Source organism: Tamandua tetradactyla, chromosome 10, assembly GCF_023851605.1.
Source record: "Tamandua tetradactyla isolate mTamTet1 chromosome 10, mTamTet1.pri, whole genome shotgun sequence".
Classification (NCBI taxonomy): Eukaryota; Metazoa; Chordata; class Mammalia; order Pilosa; family Myrmecophagidae; genus Tamandua; species Tamandua tetradactyla.
The window spans coordinates 45,898,536-45,916,085 of NC_135336.1; the positions used below are offsets into that span (position 1 = coordinate 45,898,536).

Genomic DNA, 17,550 nt, shown 5'->3' on the forward strand with positions numbered 1-17,550 from the left:
CTGGTATAAATCCCACTTTATTGTGATGTGTAATTCTTTTAATGTGTTGTTGGATTAGATTTGCTAGTATTTGTTGAAAATTTTTGCATCTATGTTCATTAGGGAGATTGGCCTATGATAGCATCTTTATCCAGGTTTGATATTAAAGTGATGTTAGCTTCATAAAATGAGCTAGGCAGTGCTCCTTTTTCCTCAGTTTTTTGGAAAAGTTTGATTAGGGTTGGTGTTAGTTCTTTTTGGAATGTTTACCCTGTGAAGCCATCTGGCCCTGGGCTTTTCTTTGTAGGAAGATTTTTGATGACTGATAGAATCTCTTTACTTGTGATTGGCTTGTTGAGATCTTCTTTTCCTACTTGAGTCAGTGTAGCTTGTTCGTTTGCTTCCAGGAATTTGTCCATTTCATCTAAGGTTTCTAGTTTGTTGGCGTGGTATCCTCTTTTTTATTTCTTCAGGTTCTGTGGTAACGACCTGCCTCTCATTTCTCATTTTGTTCATTTGCATCCTCTCTCTCTTTTTTGTTACCCTTGCTAGTGGTCCATTGATTTTATTGTGATTTTCTCAAAGAACCAACTTTTGGTTTTATTGATTCCTTCTTTTGTTCTCTCATTCATTTAAGTCTGCCTTAATCTTTCTCATTTCTCTTTTCCTGTTTGCTTTGGGGTTAGTTTGCTGTTCTTTCTCAAGTTCCTCTAGGTGAGCAGTTAGGTCCTCACTTTTTGCTCTCTCTTCTTTTTTAATATAGGCATTTAGGGCAATAAAATTTCCCTTCAGAACAGGCTTTGCTGCATTCCATGAGTTCTGATATGTTGTGTTCTCGTTTTCATTCACCTCCAGATAGCTGCTGATTTCTCTAGCAATTTCTTCTTTGACCCACTGGTTGTTTAAGAGTATGTTATTTACTCTCCATATATTTGTGAAAGTTCTTGTTCTTTGGTGGTTATTGATGTCCCGTTTCATTCCATTGTGATCAGAGAAAGTGGTTTGGATAATTTCAGTATTCTTAAATTTATAAAGACCTTTTTTGTGCCCCAGCATATGATCTATCCTAGAGAATGTTCCATGAGCAGTACAGAACAATATATATACTGGTGTTTTGGGGTGTATCGAATTATATATGTCTGTTAGGTCTAATTCATTTATCAAATTGTTTAAGTTCTCTATTTCCTTGCTGGTCCTCTATCTGGTTGTTCTATCTATAGGGGAGAGTTGTATATTGAAATCTCCTACTATTAATATTAAAACTTCTGTTGCTTCCTTCAGTTTTGCCGGTGTTTGTCTTATATATTTTGGAGCTCCTTGATTGGGAGCATGAACATTTATGATTGTTATTTCTTCTTTGTGAATTGTCCCTTGTATCGATATATAGTGTCCTTCTTTGTCTCTTATGATGTCTTTACATTTAAAGTCTATTTTGCCTTATGTTAGTGTAGCTGCTCCTGTTGGTTACAGCTTGCATGGAACATCTTTTTTCATCATTTCACTTCCAGTTCACTTGTATCCTTGTTTCTAAGATGAGTCTCTTTTAAGCAGCATATAGGTGGATTATATTTTTAAATCCATTCTGCCAATCTGTATCTTAATTGCTAAGCTTAGTCCGTTAACATTTGAAGTTACTACTGTAAAAGTGTTTTTTGAATCCACCGTCTTACACTTTGGATTTTATTTGTCATATCTATAAGCTATATATTTTTTCCCTCTTTTTCTTTTTATCCTTTAAGTTACCCTTACTGGTACTCTTCAGTTTATGCCCTCCTCCAGACCTTTCTCTCCTTTTTTTTCCCAGCCTGACAGAACTCCATTTAGTATTTCTTATAGGGCCAGTTTCTTGTTGACAAATTCTTTCAGCATATTTGTGTGTGAAAATTTTAATCTCTCCCTCAGTTTTGAAGGACAATTTGACCGGTTACAGAGTTTTTGACTATAAGTCTTTCTCTTTCAGGTCTTTAAATGTATCATATCACTGCCTTCTCACCTCCAGGGTGCTAGTTGAGTAGTCTGAACTCAGTCTTATGTGGTTTCCCTTGTATATAGTAGATTGCTTTTCTCTTGCTGCTTTCAGGTTTTCTGCTTCTTTTTAACATTTGACAGACTGTTTAGTATGTATCTTGGGGAAGATCTATTTGGATTTATTCCCGTTTGGAGTTCATTGGATTTCTTTGATTTGCATATTTATGTCCTCTTAAAGGGTTGGGAAGTTTTCCCCCATTATATCCTCCACTAATCTTCCTAGCCCTTTACTCTCCTCTTCTCCTGGGACACCTGTGATTCTTATAATTGTGTGGTTTGTTTTGTCCATTATTTTCCTGAGATCCAATTCATATTTTTCCATCTTTTTTGCCATGTGCTCTTTTGTTTGTTCAAAATCATTCGCCCTGTGCTCTAGTTCACTTATTCTTTCTTCTGCCTTTTCAAATCTGCTGTTGTGTGTCTCTAGTATATTTTTTATTTGGTTTACTGTGTGATATGTGCTTTTTCTATTTATTCTTTCAAATTCCTCTTTATGCTCTTCTAGTGTCTTTATGATCTCCTTTATGTTATTAGCCATCCTACTGATTTTTTTTCATTTTAAAACTATTTTTATTCAGATTTCTTCATGTACCAAAATTTCCATCCAAAGTATACAGTCAGTGGCTCACAATATTATCACATAGTTGTGTGTCCATTGCCATGATCATTTTTAGAACATTTGCGTCACTCCAGAAAAAGAAATAAAAATAATAAAACCCCATATATCCTATGCCCCTTATCCCTCCCCCCTCTCATTGACCATTAGTATTGCAATCTATCCAACTTTTTTTTTACCCCTTATTCCCCTTCCCAAATTATTTATTTATTTTTTGTTATTATTATTATTATTTTTACTCTTCTGTTCATATCCTGGATAAAAGGAGCATCAGTCACAAGGTTTTCACAATCACATGGTCACACTGTAAAAGCTATGTAGTTACATAGTTGTCTTCAAGAATCAAGCTGCTGGAATACTGTTCAACAGTTTCAGGTATTTCCCTCTAACCACTCCAATACACCATAAACTAAAAAGGGATATCTATTTAATGCAAAGAATAACCTCCAGAATAATATCTCGACTCTGAAATCTCTCAGACACTGAAACTTTGTCTAATTTCTCTCTTCCCCTTTTTGGTCAAGAAGGCTTTCTCAATCCTGTGACGTCGGGTGCTGCCTCATGCCTGGGAATCATATCTCAAATAGGGTGAGCATCCCATTGATTTTATTTAGTATAGTTATGTGAGCATCTTTGATTAGTTGTTCCATAGTCTGTGTCTCCTCTGGTGTTTTAATTTGGTCATTAAGCTGGCCTTTATATCTGTCTTCAATGTGATATGCTGAGTGATCTTCTGTTGCCGTCGAGGCATGTAAATATCTTGGTAGGATTACTTTGGAAATTACTTTCCTTCAGTAAACTAAAGCTTTGTATTTGTAGGATGGGTGTGTAGTAGGATGTGGGGCACATCAGAGATGTGACAAGCTGCAGTACAGGTATATGTACAGGTTGGGAATGCTATACCTGTGCCTTCAAGCCTGGGTTTTGGGGTGCAGATTTGTGAAGGTGCAGCATGGGGGCTGTGAGGGCGGGGTGCAGCTCAGGTAGGCCTTGGAGCACAGGAGCAGGGCACGGGGTGGGGGACACAGAGGTAGGGTGCAGCAGAAGGTGAGTGGAGATGCTGAGCAGATGCATGGGGGCTGGTGAGCAGGCAGAATGTAGGTGGGCACGTGGAGCCTGGGGGCCATTGGTATCAGGGTGTGGGGTGGGTAACACAGAGGTCGGGGCAAACGGAGGACAGGAGTGGGTGTGTCCTTGTACAGGTGGAGGGATTCAGGGGTCTTCGGATGTGGATGTGTGAGTGTGTAGGATCAGGGTACAGGTTATGGGAGTTGTGGAAGGTGCCTTAGGGGCAGGTGATTCAGGTGGCTAGTGTTTGGGGCAGGTGTGCACATGTGCAGGGGGTCTATATAATACAGATGCAAACATGAGCACCTGCCAGGTATGGGAGAGGGCACTTGTACGAGGGGGTCGAACAAGGGTGTGAATGTGTGTGGGCAGGTGTTTGGAGTGCAAGGGTCAAGAGGTCGGTGCACATACATGGGCGTCTGGTGGGGAGGATGTGGCTGTGAATGTGCATGGGTCTGTGGGGTAAGGTCCTGGTGTGCACAGATCTAGGGGACAGAGCCATAGTGTGCGCATGTGCAGAGCTCAGGTGCAGCTGGCTAGAGTTGAGTCTGCTTGGACTGGGGGCAGGTGTCGCCTGGATGCTTAGGCCAGCGCTTGCCTAGAGGTAGAGGCTGAGGCTTGGGTGCTCATGTGTGTGTGCACATATCTGGGAGGTCCTTACACTGATGTACATATGGGTAGAGCTCGGGGGGTGGGGATGGGGGTACGGGTATGGGGGGTGGGGGTACGGGTATGGGGGAGTCGCTGGGCAGGGTTGCGGGACTGTATAGGCTGGGGGCGGGTGAGGCCTGGATGCACACGTGACTGCCTGCAGGGAGCAGGGAGGGGGAGGTGAGGGTCTAGGGGCTGGGGACAGGTGCCATGAGTGTCGGGAGGGGCAAGGAGAGACTGTACTCTTAAGCGGGAGAGGTGAGTCAAGCTGAGGCTTGTGTGTGGCAGGGGCCTGGGCGTGGGGGTGGTTTGGGACAGGGATGCCTGGCAGGGTGGGGGCATTTGGGTTGGGGCAGAAGCACTTGTAGGGGTGCGGTATAGTGGCCGGTGATGGGGTTCAGGTTCATGGGATGTGGGGGGGGGGGGAGTCTTGGGGAGAACCTGCAGGCTCTGGGTGCGTGAGAGTAGCAGGTTCAAGATGCTGCTTGATTCAAAGGTGATGGTGTAGTTCCACTGAGAAGATAGGATTTAACAAATGAATGTGATTGCTGAATCATTAAATTGATATCTCTTTTAGTCTCCAGTATCTTATAGCAGCTAGAAACAAAAACCTAAAATTGTGGAATTGCAACCCATGTCAAACTCTGAAATGTGTTCTACAACTAATTGTGATGCTGTACTTTGAAATTTATTGGTGTTTTGTACATACGTTACTTTTCACCAAAAAAGAAAGAAGAAAAGTCAATTGTGGTGATAAAAAAATATTTAAGCCTTCTAGCCCCCTATATTCTGGGGCAGCTAGAAGAAAAAATTTGAGAGGATTGTATGGTAGCCCATGACAAACGCCAGCATCTGTCCTATAACTACGTGTTGAATAGTACTTTGAAAACTATTGGTTTTTTATTTGTTTGCTTTGTATGTATGTTTACTATACAATAAGAAAGTTAAAATAGAAAAAGATGTGGCTCGACTTACTTTCTAGTCCCCTTCTCCCCATCTATGCACTCCTGAGGCTCCAGCCCTCCATTTGTAAACGGGTGCACTAGGCTATTTTCAGTAGCTGTTTACGGTCTCTGGTTCTCTGTTTCAATTCTTCAGCATTTGCAAGCTCGGTTTCCCTATATGGTGTAGAAGATCTCCCCAGGTCACCTAGACCCTGGAATCACTGTCTCAGTCACCTTCTCATCCCTTCTCTAGCTGTTCCTTGGTGCAGGGATGAACTTGACCTATCCTATTCCACCTTCTTCCCTTAACTCTTGGAACACATTCTTAATACAATAGTGGAATAGAAAGAATTTTCACTGGTCAATTTCTTCATAAATACTTTGCTTTGAAATTTTAAAAACTCTTTCATAGCATGCTTCTGAGTAATTAAAAATAATTAAGGTGATTGATTCTAGTTGTTAGATGGTATTTATAATAAGTATTGGTAATGATCTAGAAGAGATCAATAAGCATTTTTAATCCAGTTTTTAAATGTCACAAACTATAAATGAATGGCCTTTCTAAACAGATAAATGCACTTAAACCATTGGAGAATGTTTATCTTGGACCTTATAAGTTTTGGTCAAAACCAGCACACTAGAAGTTGTATGAGGAATTAGGAATTCATTATGCTGCTTCTTCTGGAATGCTACCATCATAAGCTGTTTAGTGCTCTGGCAAGGTTGTAGCAACTTCCCTTGTTTGAGGGTATGCTGGTTTGAAAGGAAGTGGGCCCCCTAAGAAAAGCCATGTTTTAATATAAATCCCATTTCATAAAGGTAGAATAATCTATTCAATACTGTATGTTTGAAACTGTAAAGAGATCATCTCCCTGGATGATGTGATTTAGTCAAGAGTGGTTGTTAAACTGGATTAGGGGATGACGTGTCTTCACCCATTTGAGTGGGTCTTGATTAGTTTCTGAAGTCCTATAAAAGAGGAAATATTTTGGAGAATGAGAGATTCAGAGAGAGCAACACTATGAAGCAGAGAGTCCACCAGCCAGTGACCTTTGGAGATGAAGAGGGAAGATACCTCCCGGGGAGCTTCATGAAACCGGAAGCCAGGAGAGAAAGCTTGCAGACGACGCCGTATTCGCCATGTGCCCTTCCAACTGAGAGAGAAGCCCTGACTGTGTTCACCATGTGCCTTCTCACCTGAGAGAGAGACCCTGAACTTCATCGGCCTTCTTGAACCAAGGTATCTTTCCCTGGATGCCTTTGATTGGACATTTCTATAGACTTGTTTTAATTGGGGCATTTTCTCGGCCTTAGGACTGTAAACTAGCAACTCATTAAATTCCCCTTGTTAAAAGCCATTCTATTTCTGGTATATTGCATTCCAGCAGCTAGCAAACTAAAACAGAGGGGCAATGAAAAACTCTGGCTCAGTGCCTAAAGTTTATGTATATTGGCTACCAAATTTGTTTCAGAATGTAATGTGTTAATAAATACTATCCTTTTTTTCATACCTCCTTATTTTATTCTGATTACAATGTACTGGAGTTTCACAATAAATACTCTTTCTCTTTCCTCATTCAGATCTACAGTCACGTGCGTTTAAAATGAAGAGATAAGATTAAATTAGGAAGAAAAATATTAAACTAACAAAATCATGTAATAGGTTAAATTAGCTACCTGCAGAAGTTCTACCCTAAGAACTGATTTATAATTATTTATTTAGACTTAGGGATAATTGATACTGCTGTTATCAATGGTGGTGAGGATGTAATCTCTAGAAAATCTGTTAAGAATTGAGTTTATGTAAAATAAAGCTATGGTTAATGTAACCTCTTTGAGGAAAAGAAAAGAAAACAAAAGCAGAAGGGCTAATATGATTAGTGAAACTAGAAAATAGAGCTACTAAACAGGAGGTAGTCGTTGTAACCAGAACTTACCAAGAAGAGCAGAGGGGTTCTTGAACAACTAACAAGAACAAATTGTTCAACTTGGCAAATAGATCTGCAGAGCAATAGTTTTCAGCCAGGGGCATTGTTGCCTCCCAGAGGATATTTGACTGTCTGTAGACAGTTTTGATTGTCATAACTTGGGAGTGGGTGGAGATTGAAGTATGCTAATGGCATATATGAATAGAAACCAGGTATGCTCTTAAACACCCTACAATTAACAGGACAACCTCCTACAGCAAAGAACCATCCAGCCCTTGATGTCAATACTGATGAAGTTCAGAAACCTGCTTTAGAGTGAAAAACTGTTCCTCAAGCTGTTTTATTAGAGTTATTTTTTCCCTTTCTTCTGATTTTACCACTTTTTAATAACTTGGTATTTTATTTGGACTTTCTGTTTTTGGTACAAGAGAGAAAAGTTGGTGAACAGCATTATTTGATACTTTGGTAGCAGTTGTGTGTCACACTATTCAAAGTACTTTATCAATTTTTTTTATTGATAACCAGTACCTTATGAAGTGTTGTAAATGCTCTTAACCCCATTCACAGATGATACTACAGAGAGGTCCATGTCACAGAGCTGGTTAGTGGATTCAGACTTTGCTCTGACACATAAATAATTTCAACCTCTTGCAGTAATTTTCCACTCTTAAAGTAATAAATTAACTATATTTATACATTTGGTAGTTAACTTGAATCGAATTCGTTAAGCCTGGGCAACTGAAACTTGAACTGAGGAAAGTAAGTTTCTAAATTTGTATACTAGATTTAAAAGCTAAATTTAAGATAAGCCCATCAAGACACTGACACCTTGAACGTAAGGGAAATAAGATTTTCGAGACAATTGATGGGTTATTGTACACAAGTATTTCCCCCCGCCCGGAATTTTTCTTATTTTTTGTCCTTGTTCAGATGCTTTCTGTGTATTTCCTCTAATACCACTGAACTCAGCCGTTAATATTTTAATCAAAGTTTTCATGTATGCAGAAGTATACATAAATGTGTAGAATCCTAAAATATTTAGAAATACATCCAAGATTAATTAGAAAAAACTCTTATTTTGGATATGGAAATTTTCTGTAGTACTTCTCATTCTCTAAATATATTTCCTATTTAGAAATGTATAAATATATATTCTCTTAACATATTTCTTCTCCCTCTCACATATTCATTTACTCATTACTATATGTAAACTGTATATCCTTTCTGCCTTTTTATCCGTTTTTTTAAACCTGCCCAATGCCTACAGTACAGATACAAACTTGTTATAACCTCTAATTTGGTCTCTAAATCTGTGCACATGTAAATGCTTTTTTTAAAAAAATTTATTTCTGTAAATGCTTTTTGATGAAAGTCATATTTAACCCTAACCTGTAATTTTTAATTTAATATCTGTAAAAAAAAAAGTCTTCTGTAAACAAAGAAATTTGATAAATTTTTAGGTTACAGTGGTTTCCTTATAGCAGACCACAAAACTTCTAATATGATAATGTCTATGTATCTAAAATGGGAATAAACTTTCTTGAATTTATTAGTCTAGTGTATGCTTTTTTATCAAGTATGGGACAGGATACACTTTGAGACATATTCCTTCAATACTATCTATAGGTTGAAAGTAGAAGGCACTTATAATTTGACATCTTGAAAATTTTTCAGGAATATACCTTATGCGGCTGTATTGTATTAGCTAGTTAACAAACCTTTTCATTTACATTTACTTGGAAATCTTGTGGGAAGAAGTTTCTGCCACAGAGATGGGGAAATATGTTACTGGATAAGCAGCATTAATATACTGAAGATCACATAGCTTCTGGAGGCCAACTTGACATTGGAGCTTAGAGCTTCTGTATTCTCTTCCGTAGAATTGAAATTAATTATTTCTACCTTACAAGAAGGATGCTGTGTGTGTGTGTGTATATGTGTATGTGTATAAAGTCTTCCTGCTAGCTCCTCCACTCTTACCCAGCTGATGGAGCTGGAAGTTGAAATTCCAAGTAGGCTTTTTGAATAGTTAAGTACAGTTACTTTTTTATTAGGTTATGCATGCAGTTATTTCAAACAGCCCTAAAATATCGTGGCTTTCAAAAACAGTTGTTATTACAAGTTTGGTGGGTGGATTGCAATTCTGTTCCAGAACTAAGAGTGGAGTCTTAGTTTCCCGGCTGCTAAAACAAATGCCAGGCAGTGGATTGCCTTCAGCAATGTGACTTTTTTGGCTTACAGTTTTGAGGCTAGGCTAAGTCCAAACTCAAGGCATTGGTAATGCTTTCTCCCTAAAGACTGTTGGCATTTGGGGACTAGCTGCTGGTAATCTTCAGTCCTTGACTTTTCTGTCACATGGCAATGCCCATGATACTGTGCTTTCTCCTCCGGGTTCTACTGATTTCCAACTCCTCCCTGTGGCTTTCTTTCTCACTCTGCTTATAAAAGTCTCCAGTAATCTGGACTAAAGCCCAAACTGTTTCAGTTGGCCTCATCTTAACTGAAAATAGCATCTTCTAAGAGTCCAATTTAAAATGGATTTATACCTACAGAAATGGATTATGAGCATGTTTTTCAAGATGAGTGTGAGTGTCATTGAAAGGAAGACTAGGGTCATTTATGTCACCAGAAGGAAAGCTAGAGAATAAAAGCTGGGACTGATTAATCTAGTGAAAACTGAAGTGGATGATGATAGTGATTAATTGTATAAAATATAAGAAAGTTTTTCGTGAACTAGAACAAATTATGTCACTATTACAAGGTGTTAATAATGGGGAAGGTGGTACATGGAAAAAATACAATTAATGCAAACTAAGGTCTGTAGTTAACAGAAACACTGTAATATTCTTTCTTTAAGTGTGTCAGAGACAGTATACCAAAGCTAAATATCTATAGTAGGGGGATATAAGGGAGGGGTATGGTATTTTTTTTTTTCAGAAGAAATGGGAATATTCTCATTATGGTGGTGAATGCATAACTGTGATACTAAGAGCCATTGATTGTACCTTTAGGATGGATCGTATGGTATGTGAATAAAACTATTTAAAAAAAAAAAGTATTGTCAAGCGTAGGAGTTTGGGTGTGAATAGCCATTTTGAGATAGATGAATAAGTCCCTGATGGATGGGTAAAGTTTTGGCTGCTTACTTGGAACTGGTTAGGAAAATAAAATATAATTTAAAATATTTATTCAAATACTAATATATCCTAAAGTTTTTTTAAAAACTACATGCTTTTTCTGTGATATATAATTCAGTCCCCAATAAGCAGTAATAAATTAGATTTATTTTCCTTGTAGGTATATTAAAGCAAGTCAAAGATTACATTAAACAGTGTAGCAAATGTCAGGAAAAACTAGATCGCTCCCGTCCAATATCAGATACTTCAGAAATGTTGGAAGAATTGGGACTAGACCTTGAATCTGGAGAAGAAAGTAATGAATCAGAAGATGACCTGAGCAATTTTACATCACCTCCTACTACAACCTCCAAACCTGTGAAAAAGAAGCCAGTATCCAAACATGAACTTATTTTTGTAAGTGGTATTTGCCATTTAGTTTTAATGTTTATACCAGTGTAGTAGTGTTTGCCGTCTTGGTAGATTTTATTTTTCTCAAACCACTAAGACTGCTTGGTCGTTACCATTGATATCGAAGATTTAAGCAGGTTTCTGTATTTGAAGTGCAACTTGTTGAATAAGATAAAAATGGGTAATGTATTGTTTTAGACTAAATGTATGCTAATAAATGTTCCTTTTGTTTCTTTTTTTTTCCATGTGTACAATTCAGTGAGATATTTATTTTAGTCACAATATTGTACTACTGTCACCAATATCCATTACCAAAGCTTTTCCATCATTCCCAACAGAAACTCTTTACCCATTAGGCTGTAACTCCCCATCGCAGCTTCCACCCCTACTCCCACCCCCTGGTAATGGGGGATCAGTCTACTTTCTGTCTCTATGAATTTGTTTATTCCAGGAATTTCATATTCTGATATAATATTTGTCCCTTTGCATCTGGCCCACCTCACTCAACATGGTGTTGTCAGATTTATCCATTTTGTAGCACGTGTCAGAAATTCATTCCTTTTGATGGCTGAATATTTCATTTTGTGCACTTACCACACGTCACCTACCCACCCTTTTGCTGATGCACACTTAGGTTGCTTCTACCCGTCGGCTAAAGTGAACAATGCTGCCGTGAAAACTGGTATACAGATACTAGCTGTTCAAGTCCCAGTTTTCACCTCTTCGGATATATAAGCAGAAGTGCCAGGTCACATGATAATTCCACGTTCAACTCTTTGAGGAACCACCAAACTGTTTTCCACAGCGACAGTACCATTTTACATTCCTACCAGCAATGTGTGAGGGTTCCAATTCCTGCACAATCTCAATTACTCTTGTTTTTGTCCATCTTTTTTAGTACAGCCATCCTAGTATATGTGAAATGGTGGATGTGAAGTGCAAGTCTTAATTTGTTAAGAGATACATACTGAAATATTTCTAGATAAATGACATGATGTCTGGAAGTGTTTCCAGATAATTCAAGATAGGGATAAGGAAGTAAGCAGAAGTATAAATTGCCATATCTGATAACTGCTGAAGTTGGAATAAGGGTTTATAGGGGTTCATTACACTAGTCTCTTTACATTTGTGTATGTTTGAAACTTTCCAGAAATAAATATTAAGAATAGCTATAATATTACACATATGTAATTATTTCCTTTTGTTTCTTCTCTTCGGAGTATACCTAGTAACTTGTTTATTTGTTGTTAATTACCCCTCCTCCCTTCTTTTTTAATGGTAGTTTGATATAGGTAGACAACACATTTCTGGAAGCAGTCTCTGGATCAGTGCAACAAAATAAAATTAAACTGGTATAAGTTTTTGACTTTGCCTTCATCAGTTTCATACATCATCCAATTCTTGATTAAAAAGAGGAGGTAGCAAGAAATGCAAGAGATACAGGTTTTCATTAGGTCAAGTAGAATTAACATAGCAGACAATAGTGAAGACCAAATGTCTTTATTTAAATATAGAGGTAACAGAAAGGATACTAGTTTTTCTTCATATTGATTAAGGATATCTGTTAAGAAGGAAAGTATGCCTTGTTTTAAATTTTGTTAAAGATAAAAATACTGCTAATTTATAATTCAGCTCTTATTTTCAAACTTATTTTGATAGGTTGACACCAAAGGTGTGGTAAAACGGTCTTCTCCAAAGCATTGTCAGGCTGTCTTAAAACAGCTGAATGAACAGAGACTCTCCAACCAGTTCTGTGATGTTACTCTGTTAATTGAAGGAGAAGAATACAGAGCTCATAAATCTGTTTTGTCAGCTAATAGTGAATACTTTCGAGATCTTTTTATTGAGAAAGGAGCTGTTTCCAGTCATGAGGCGGTGGTGGATCTTTCTGGTAAGAATTTTCTGATATTCTTGCTTTTATCTATTAGTACATTCTGGGAGAAGGGTGTGTTTGTGTGTACGTGTGCATATGCCTGTATGTCTTAACAAACAGGATTTATGCTATATTGGGACAAGTAAGGCAACAGGCTAAGGTGAATTAGAAGTCTTTCCTTTCAGCAAGGTTTCTAGAATAGGGTTATGGAAAGGGCTGTTATTCCCATGTACCGCCTTTTAGTGGGGGATAACTGTAACTAGAGAAGAATTTGTGAGATTTAAACTTTAAAAACAATTAGAAATCCAGAACCTCTTCAGTGCTATAAATAAGTGAATATTATATTTTTAAGTGGATTGTCTTTACCTTTTTTTATGAAACATATGATTGTGTGTGGAATACTTTATGGATTTTTTTAAAGATTAATCTTTAGAAAATAGATTTAAATAATCAAACTGTCAGTGTAGAATAATCAGAATTCCAGGTGAGGTGTTTTGTTTTTTTGGTAAGTGAATAAGTTCATTTTCTTTTGGCCTCACTAGAATTTATACATTGGCTTAAGTCAAATTAATGAATATTTACAAAGAATTAAAGTAGGTAGCATTATTTATCTGTTTTCTCTCAATATAAAATTGCTATAAATCTTAAATTGAATTACTGACATTACTGAGCTAAATATTGTTACTGAAACAAAAAAGTGACTTTACCCAGTTACATAAATACATATCCATTTAACCACTGATCCTCTTATACCATATACTTTTTGGCCTTACCTCTTCTGGGAAGACAAATATATGTATTGCTTATAATATATGTGTTAGGTATATATGTTTTTGTTTCCCCTCCTTCAGCAGTAGCATTATATTTAGTTGTTAAAAATGTATTTATTTAAAAAAATGTATTTATTAAGCATCTACTGTGAGCCAGGAACTGGCCTAGGCTCTGGGGATATAATGGAAAGCAAGAAGTTTTGTGGAGCTTAGAATCATATTACAGTTTATAGTAGTGGTATATTTTCTGGATTTGGTGACTCAGAGAATAAATAGCACCTTAACTGTGCAGTCTGAATAATAAAACTCATTACAGGTGTAGGCTTTTGATATGGTTATTTTGGAGTTTTTTCCCTATCAGGCATCTGAAGCAGAGAGAAAGAAGTGTATAATTTTTCAATTTCTTAGCAACATATAGCAGATGAAAAGAACTAGCAGCTCTGAAATAGCTGTAGCACAGCAACCTAATATTCCAACAAAATACTTCATTTATTCTTAATTCAAGGTGCTTATTTTCATATATTATTCAGCAAATATTATTCAGTCAATAGCAAGTGAAATAGACATTATTAAGGAAAAGTGATTTAAATATTGTTGGATAAAGAATATAAATATGTGCATGGTATGAAAAACCAATGTTATAATTTCCATTGGTTTTTAATTACCAAGCTTAAGATTGTTGAATTTTTCACCTTTTTAGTTAAGGTGTAACAGAGAAGCTGGAGGGAACTGCCTGAAAATATAGAGCTGTGTTCCAGTAGCCATGTTTCTTGAAGATGATTCTATAATGATATAGCTTTCACAATGTGACTGTGTGATTGTGAGAACCTTGCGCCTAATGCTTCTTTTATCTGCCTTATGGACAGATGAGTAAAACATAAGGATTAAAAATAAATACTAGGGGGAACAAATGTTAAAGTAAATGCAGTAGATTGAAATGCTAGTGATCAATGAAAGGGAGGGGTAAGGGGTATAGTGTGTATGAATTTTTCTGTTTTCTTTTTATTTCTTTTTCTGAATTGATGTAAATGTTCAATAAATGATCATGATGATGACTTAAAAAAAAAAACATCTAGGGAAAATTCACAATGTCTGGCATCTAATAAAAAATTACCAGGCATTCAAAGAGACAGAAAAACATGACCAATAATGAGAGAATAATTAACTAGTAAGAACCTGTTTAGAATTGACATAAATGTTACAATTACCAGACAAGGACGTTAAAACAGCATGTGATAAAAAAGTTAGAAACATGAAAAATACAAAAGAGATCCAAATAAACTTTAAAAAAAAAAAAGGTTGTTGTATTTCTTTATGTTATTTATGCTTTTAAAAAGTTCTTCCCAGGAGAAAGAATATGAAACTATTAAACCTCCTGATACTGTGTCAAATTTTAGGGACCCCCAAAACAATAGGCCATGCCCCTGATCAGGAGACTTACCCTTGTGAAGCTTATGTAGGTAGCAGAGAAGTTTAGAGTACCTATAGGCATGCCCCAGGGTTACTTCTGGAGGACCTCTGTTGTTACTCAGATATGGCCTCTATCTCTCTAAGCCCAACTCTGCAAGTGAAATCATTGCCTTCCCCATTATGTGGGACATAATATCCAGGGGCGAAAGTCTCTGTGGCAATGTGGGAGATGACGCCCAGGAATGAATCCAGACCTGGCACCATGGGATCAACAATTCCATCCTGACCAAAAGGGAGAAAAGAAATGTAATTAATAAAGTATCAGTGGCAGGAAGAGTTCAAAAAGAGTTGAGAGGCTACTCTGGAGGTTGTTCTTATGCAAGCTTCAGTTAGACCTTGCTACCTATCATAACCTGCCAACACTGAACCAGGACGATTCCAGCCAATCCTAAAGAAAATCTAGGGCAACATATAAGATTCCACAAGGGTTCCATGCACCTAGAGTAACTTTCCAGAAAACTACAATCTCCAGATGGGTCCTTGGTCCAGATGAGTCCTGGAACCTAGCCCAGCCTCTCCAGAATGTCAGATAGTTCCATCTCCCTACCCCATATTAGTGATAGACCCTTTCCATATGAAAAGTTTAGAATTGTCATAGCCCAAACACTCCTAAAGAGAGGGATGGAAAGATCAAAGGTGATGGTGGAGTTATACAGAGAAGATAGAATTTAGCAAATGAAAATGAATGCTGAACCATTACATTGATATCTCTTAGTCTCCAGTATTTTAGAGCAGCTAGAAGTACAAACCTGAAATTATGAAATTGTAACCCGTACCAAACTCTGAAATACGTTCTACAACTAATTGTGGTGACGTGCTTTGAAATTTATAGCTTTTTTTGTATATATGTTTTTTTTTTCACAAAAAAAAGAAGGAAAAAAGCCAATTGTGATGATAAAAAAATATTTAAGCCTTCTAACCTCCTGTATTCTGAAGCAGCTAGAAGGGAAAATCTTAGAGGATGGTATGGTAGCCCATGACAGGCTCTGGGATCTGTCTTTTAACTGCTTGTTGAAGAGTGCTTTGAAAGCTATTGCTTTTTTATTTCTTTGGTTTGTGTATATATGTTATACTATACAATAAAAAAAAAAATTCTTCCCTACCCTAAATCATAAAGATATTTTCATTATTGACTTTTTAAAATTTTATAATTTTTCTTTCATATTTAACTTTTAATCCATTTTGAATTTATTTTTGTTTGTAAGGTAGCCAATTTCATTTTTTCCTTTATTGATAGTTACTCGTCTCAGAACTATTTAGTGAAAACTCTGCCCCTTTCTCACCCATCCACAATGCAAATTCTGTTTCAAAAAAACTTGTACATGTGTTTGGAAATTATTCTAGGCTCTCTGCCTTTTTCTGTTGGTTGTCTCTTCCTGTGCTGCTGTCAATTGATCTTAATTACTTTAGCTTTATAATTAACATAAGGAAAATCTTTACCTTTATTATTAAGGTGGGTCTTAGCTATTCACAACCTTTTGCTCTTTTATATAAATAGTAAAATCCACCTGTCATGTTGCACACATACAGAAAGAAAAGAATGAATGCATTTTGATAGGGATTGTATCAAATAAACAAACCTTTAGAGATTTATCCATACATTGCCTGGAAATATTTTGTTACATTTAGTCCAAGTTATTTTATATTTTCCTATACCATTATAACTTGTTTCTCCTTAAATTATGTATTTTCTAATTTATATGTATGTTAATTTTATGTAGAAATATTGCTACGTCCCTTAATAACACAGACATTAATGTGTAAATTCTTTGGGGATTTCTGCATTAAACAAACATCTACTAATAATGATTTTGTTTCTTGCTTTCCGTCCCTTATACTTTGAACTTTTTTCTTGCTTTATAATGCCAGCCAGAGCATGTGTTATTTGACAGCGTTTTTTTAAAATAAGATATTGTTAATTAGAAACTCACACAAAACAAGGTTATATATTAATCAGTTGATGGAAATGTTGTGCCAGAAGCTCAGAGGAACCTATCCCTATATTTCTTCTAAGAAAAATGGTTTAGTATTTTTTAAAAATATTTTTATTAAGACATCTTCACACACATACCATTCAACCATATTATACAATCAGTGTCTCACAATGTCATCACATAGTTGTGTATTCATTACCATGATCATTTTTAGAACATTTGCATCACTCCAGAGAAAGAAATAAAAAGAAAAAACTCATACATCCATTATCCCTTACCCCTCCCTTTCATTGAGCACCAGTATTTCAATCGAGTTTATATTTTACTCAGACTGCACTGTCCACATTTTGTTTGGAAATCTCTTCAGCTGTGTATCCCAGGTCATTGCCTTCAAATTCTACCTTTCATCCAATACCAGGACACAATTTAACCAAATTCTCTGCCCCTTTGAAGCAAGGATATCCTTCCTTTCAGTTTGCAGTGACAGATTCATCATTTCCGTCTAAGGCCTCACTGGAAAATGTTTAGTGTCCATATTTCTAACAGTCTCTTCAAAGCAATTCAGACCCTTTCTATCAAGCATATCATAGTTCTTTCAGAACCTTCCCTATATCTGTTTATAAAGCCATTCTAGCATTTTTGATATTTACAAATTGAAGCACCCCATTTCTCTGGTACCCAAATATGTTTTAATTTGCTAAAGCTGCCAGAATGCAATATACCAAAAATGGAATGGCTTTTATAAAGGGGATTTATTGTTAC

The 17,550-nt window shown here is 36.6% G+C and overlaps 1 protein-coding gene across 2 annotated transcripts in view; it reads left to right on the plus strand.

Annotated features, from left to right (window-relative positions):
* Window positions 1-17,550, plus strand: part of ZBTB11 (zinc finger and BTB domain containing 11) — a 94,608-nt gene that overhangs the window by 34,645 nt on the left and 42,413 nt on the right. The window contains exons 1-3 of one of the 2 annotated variants that reach the window (XM_077118515.1): window positions 2,601-3,211; window positions 10,512-10,747; window positions 12,401-12,632. In XM_077118515.1, the coding sequence (XP_076974630.1) occupies window positions 10,604-10,747; window positions 12,401-12,632 (376 nt within the window). In that variant the 5' untranslated portion in view covers window positions 2,601-3,211; window positions 10,512-10,603. Of the gene's footprint in view, window positions 1-2,600; window positions 3,212-10,511; window positions 10,748-12,400; window positions 12,633-17,550 lie in introns of those variants that run through there. The other variant, XM_077118514.1, reaches the window with a different exon arrangement.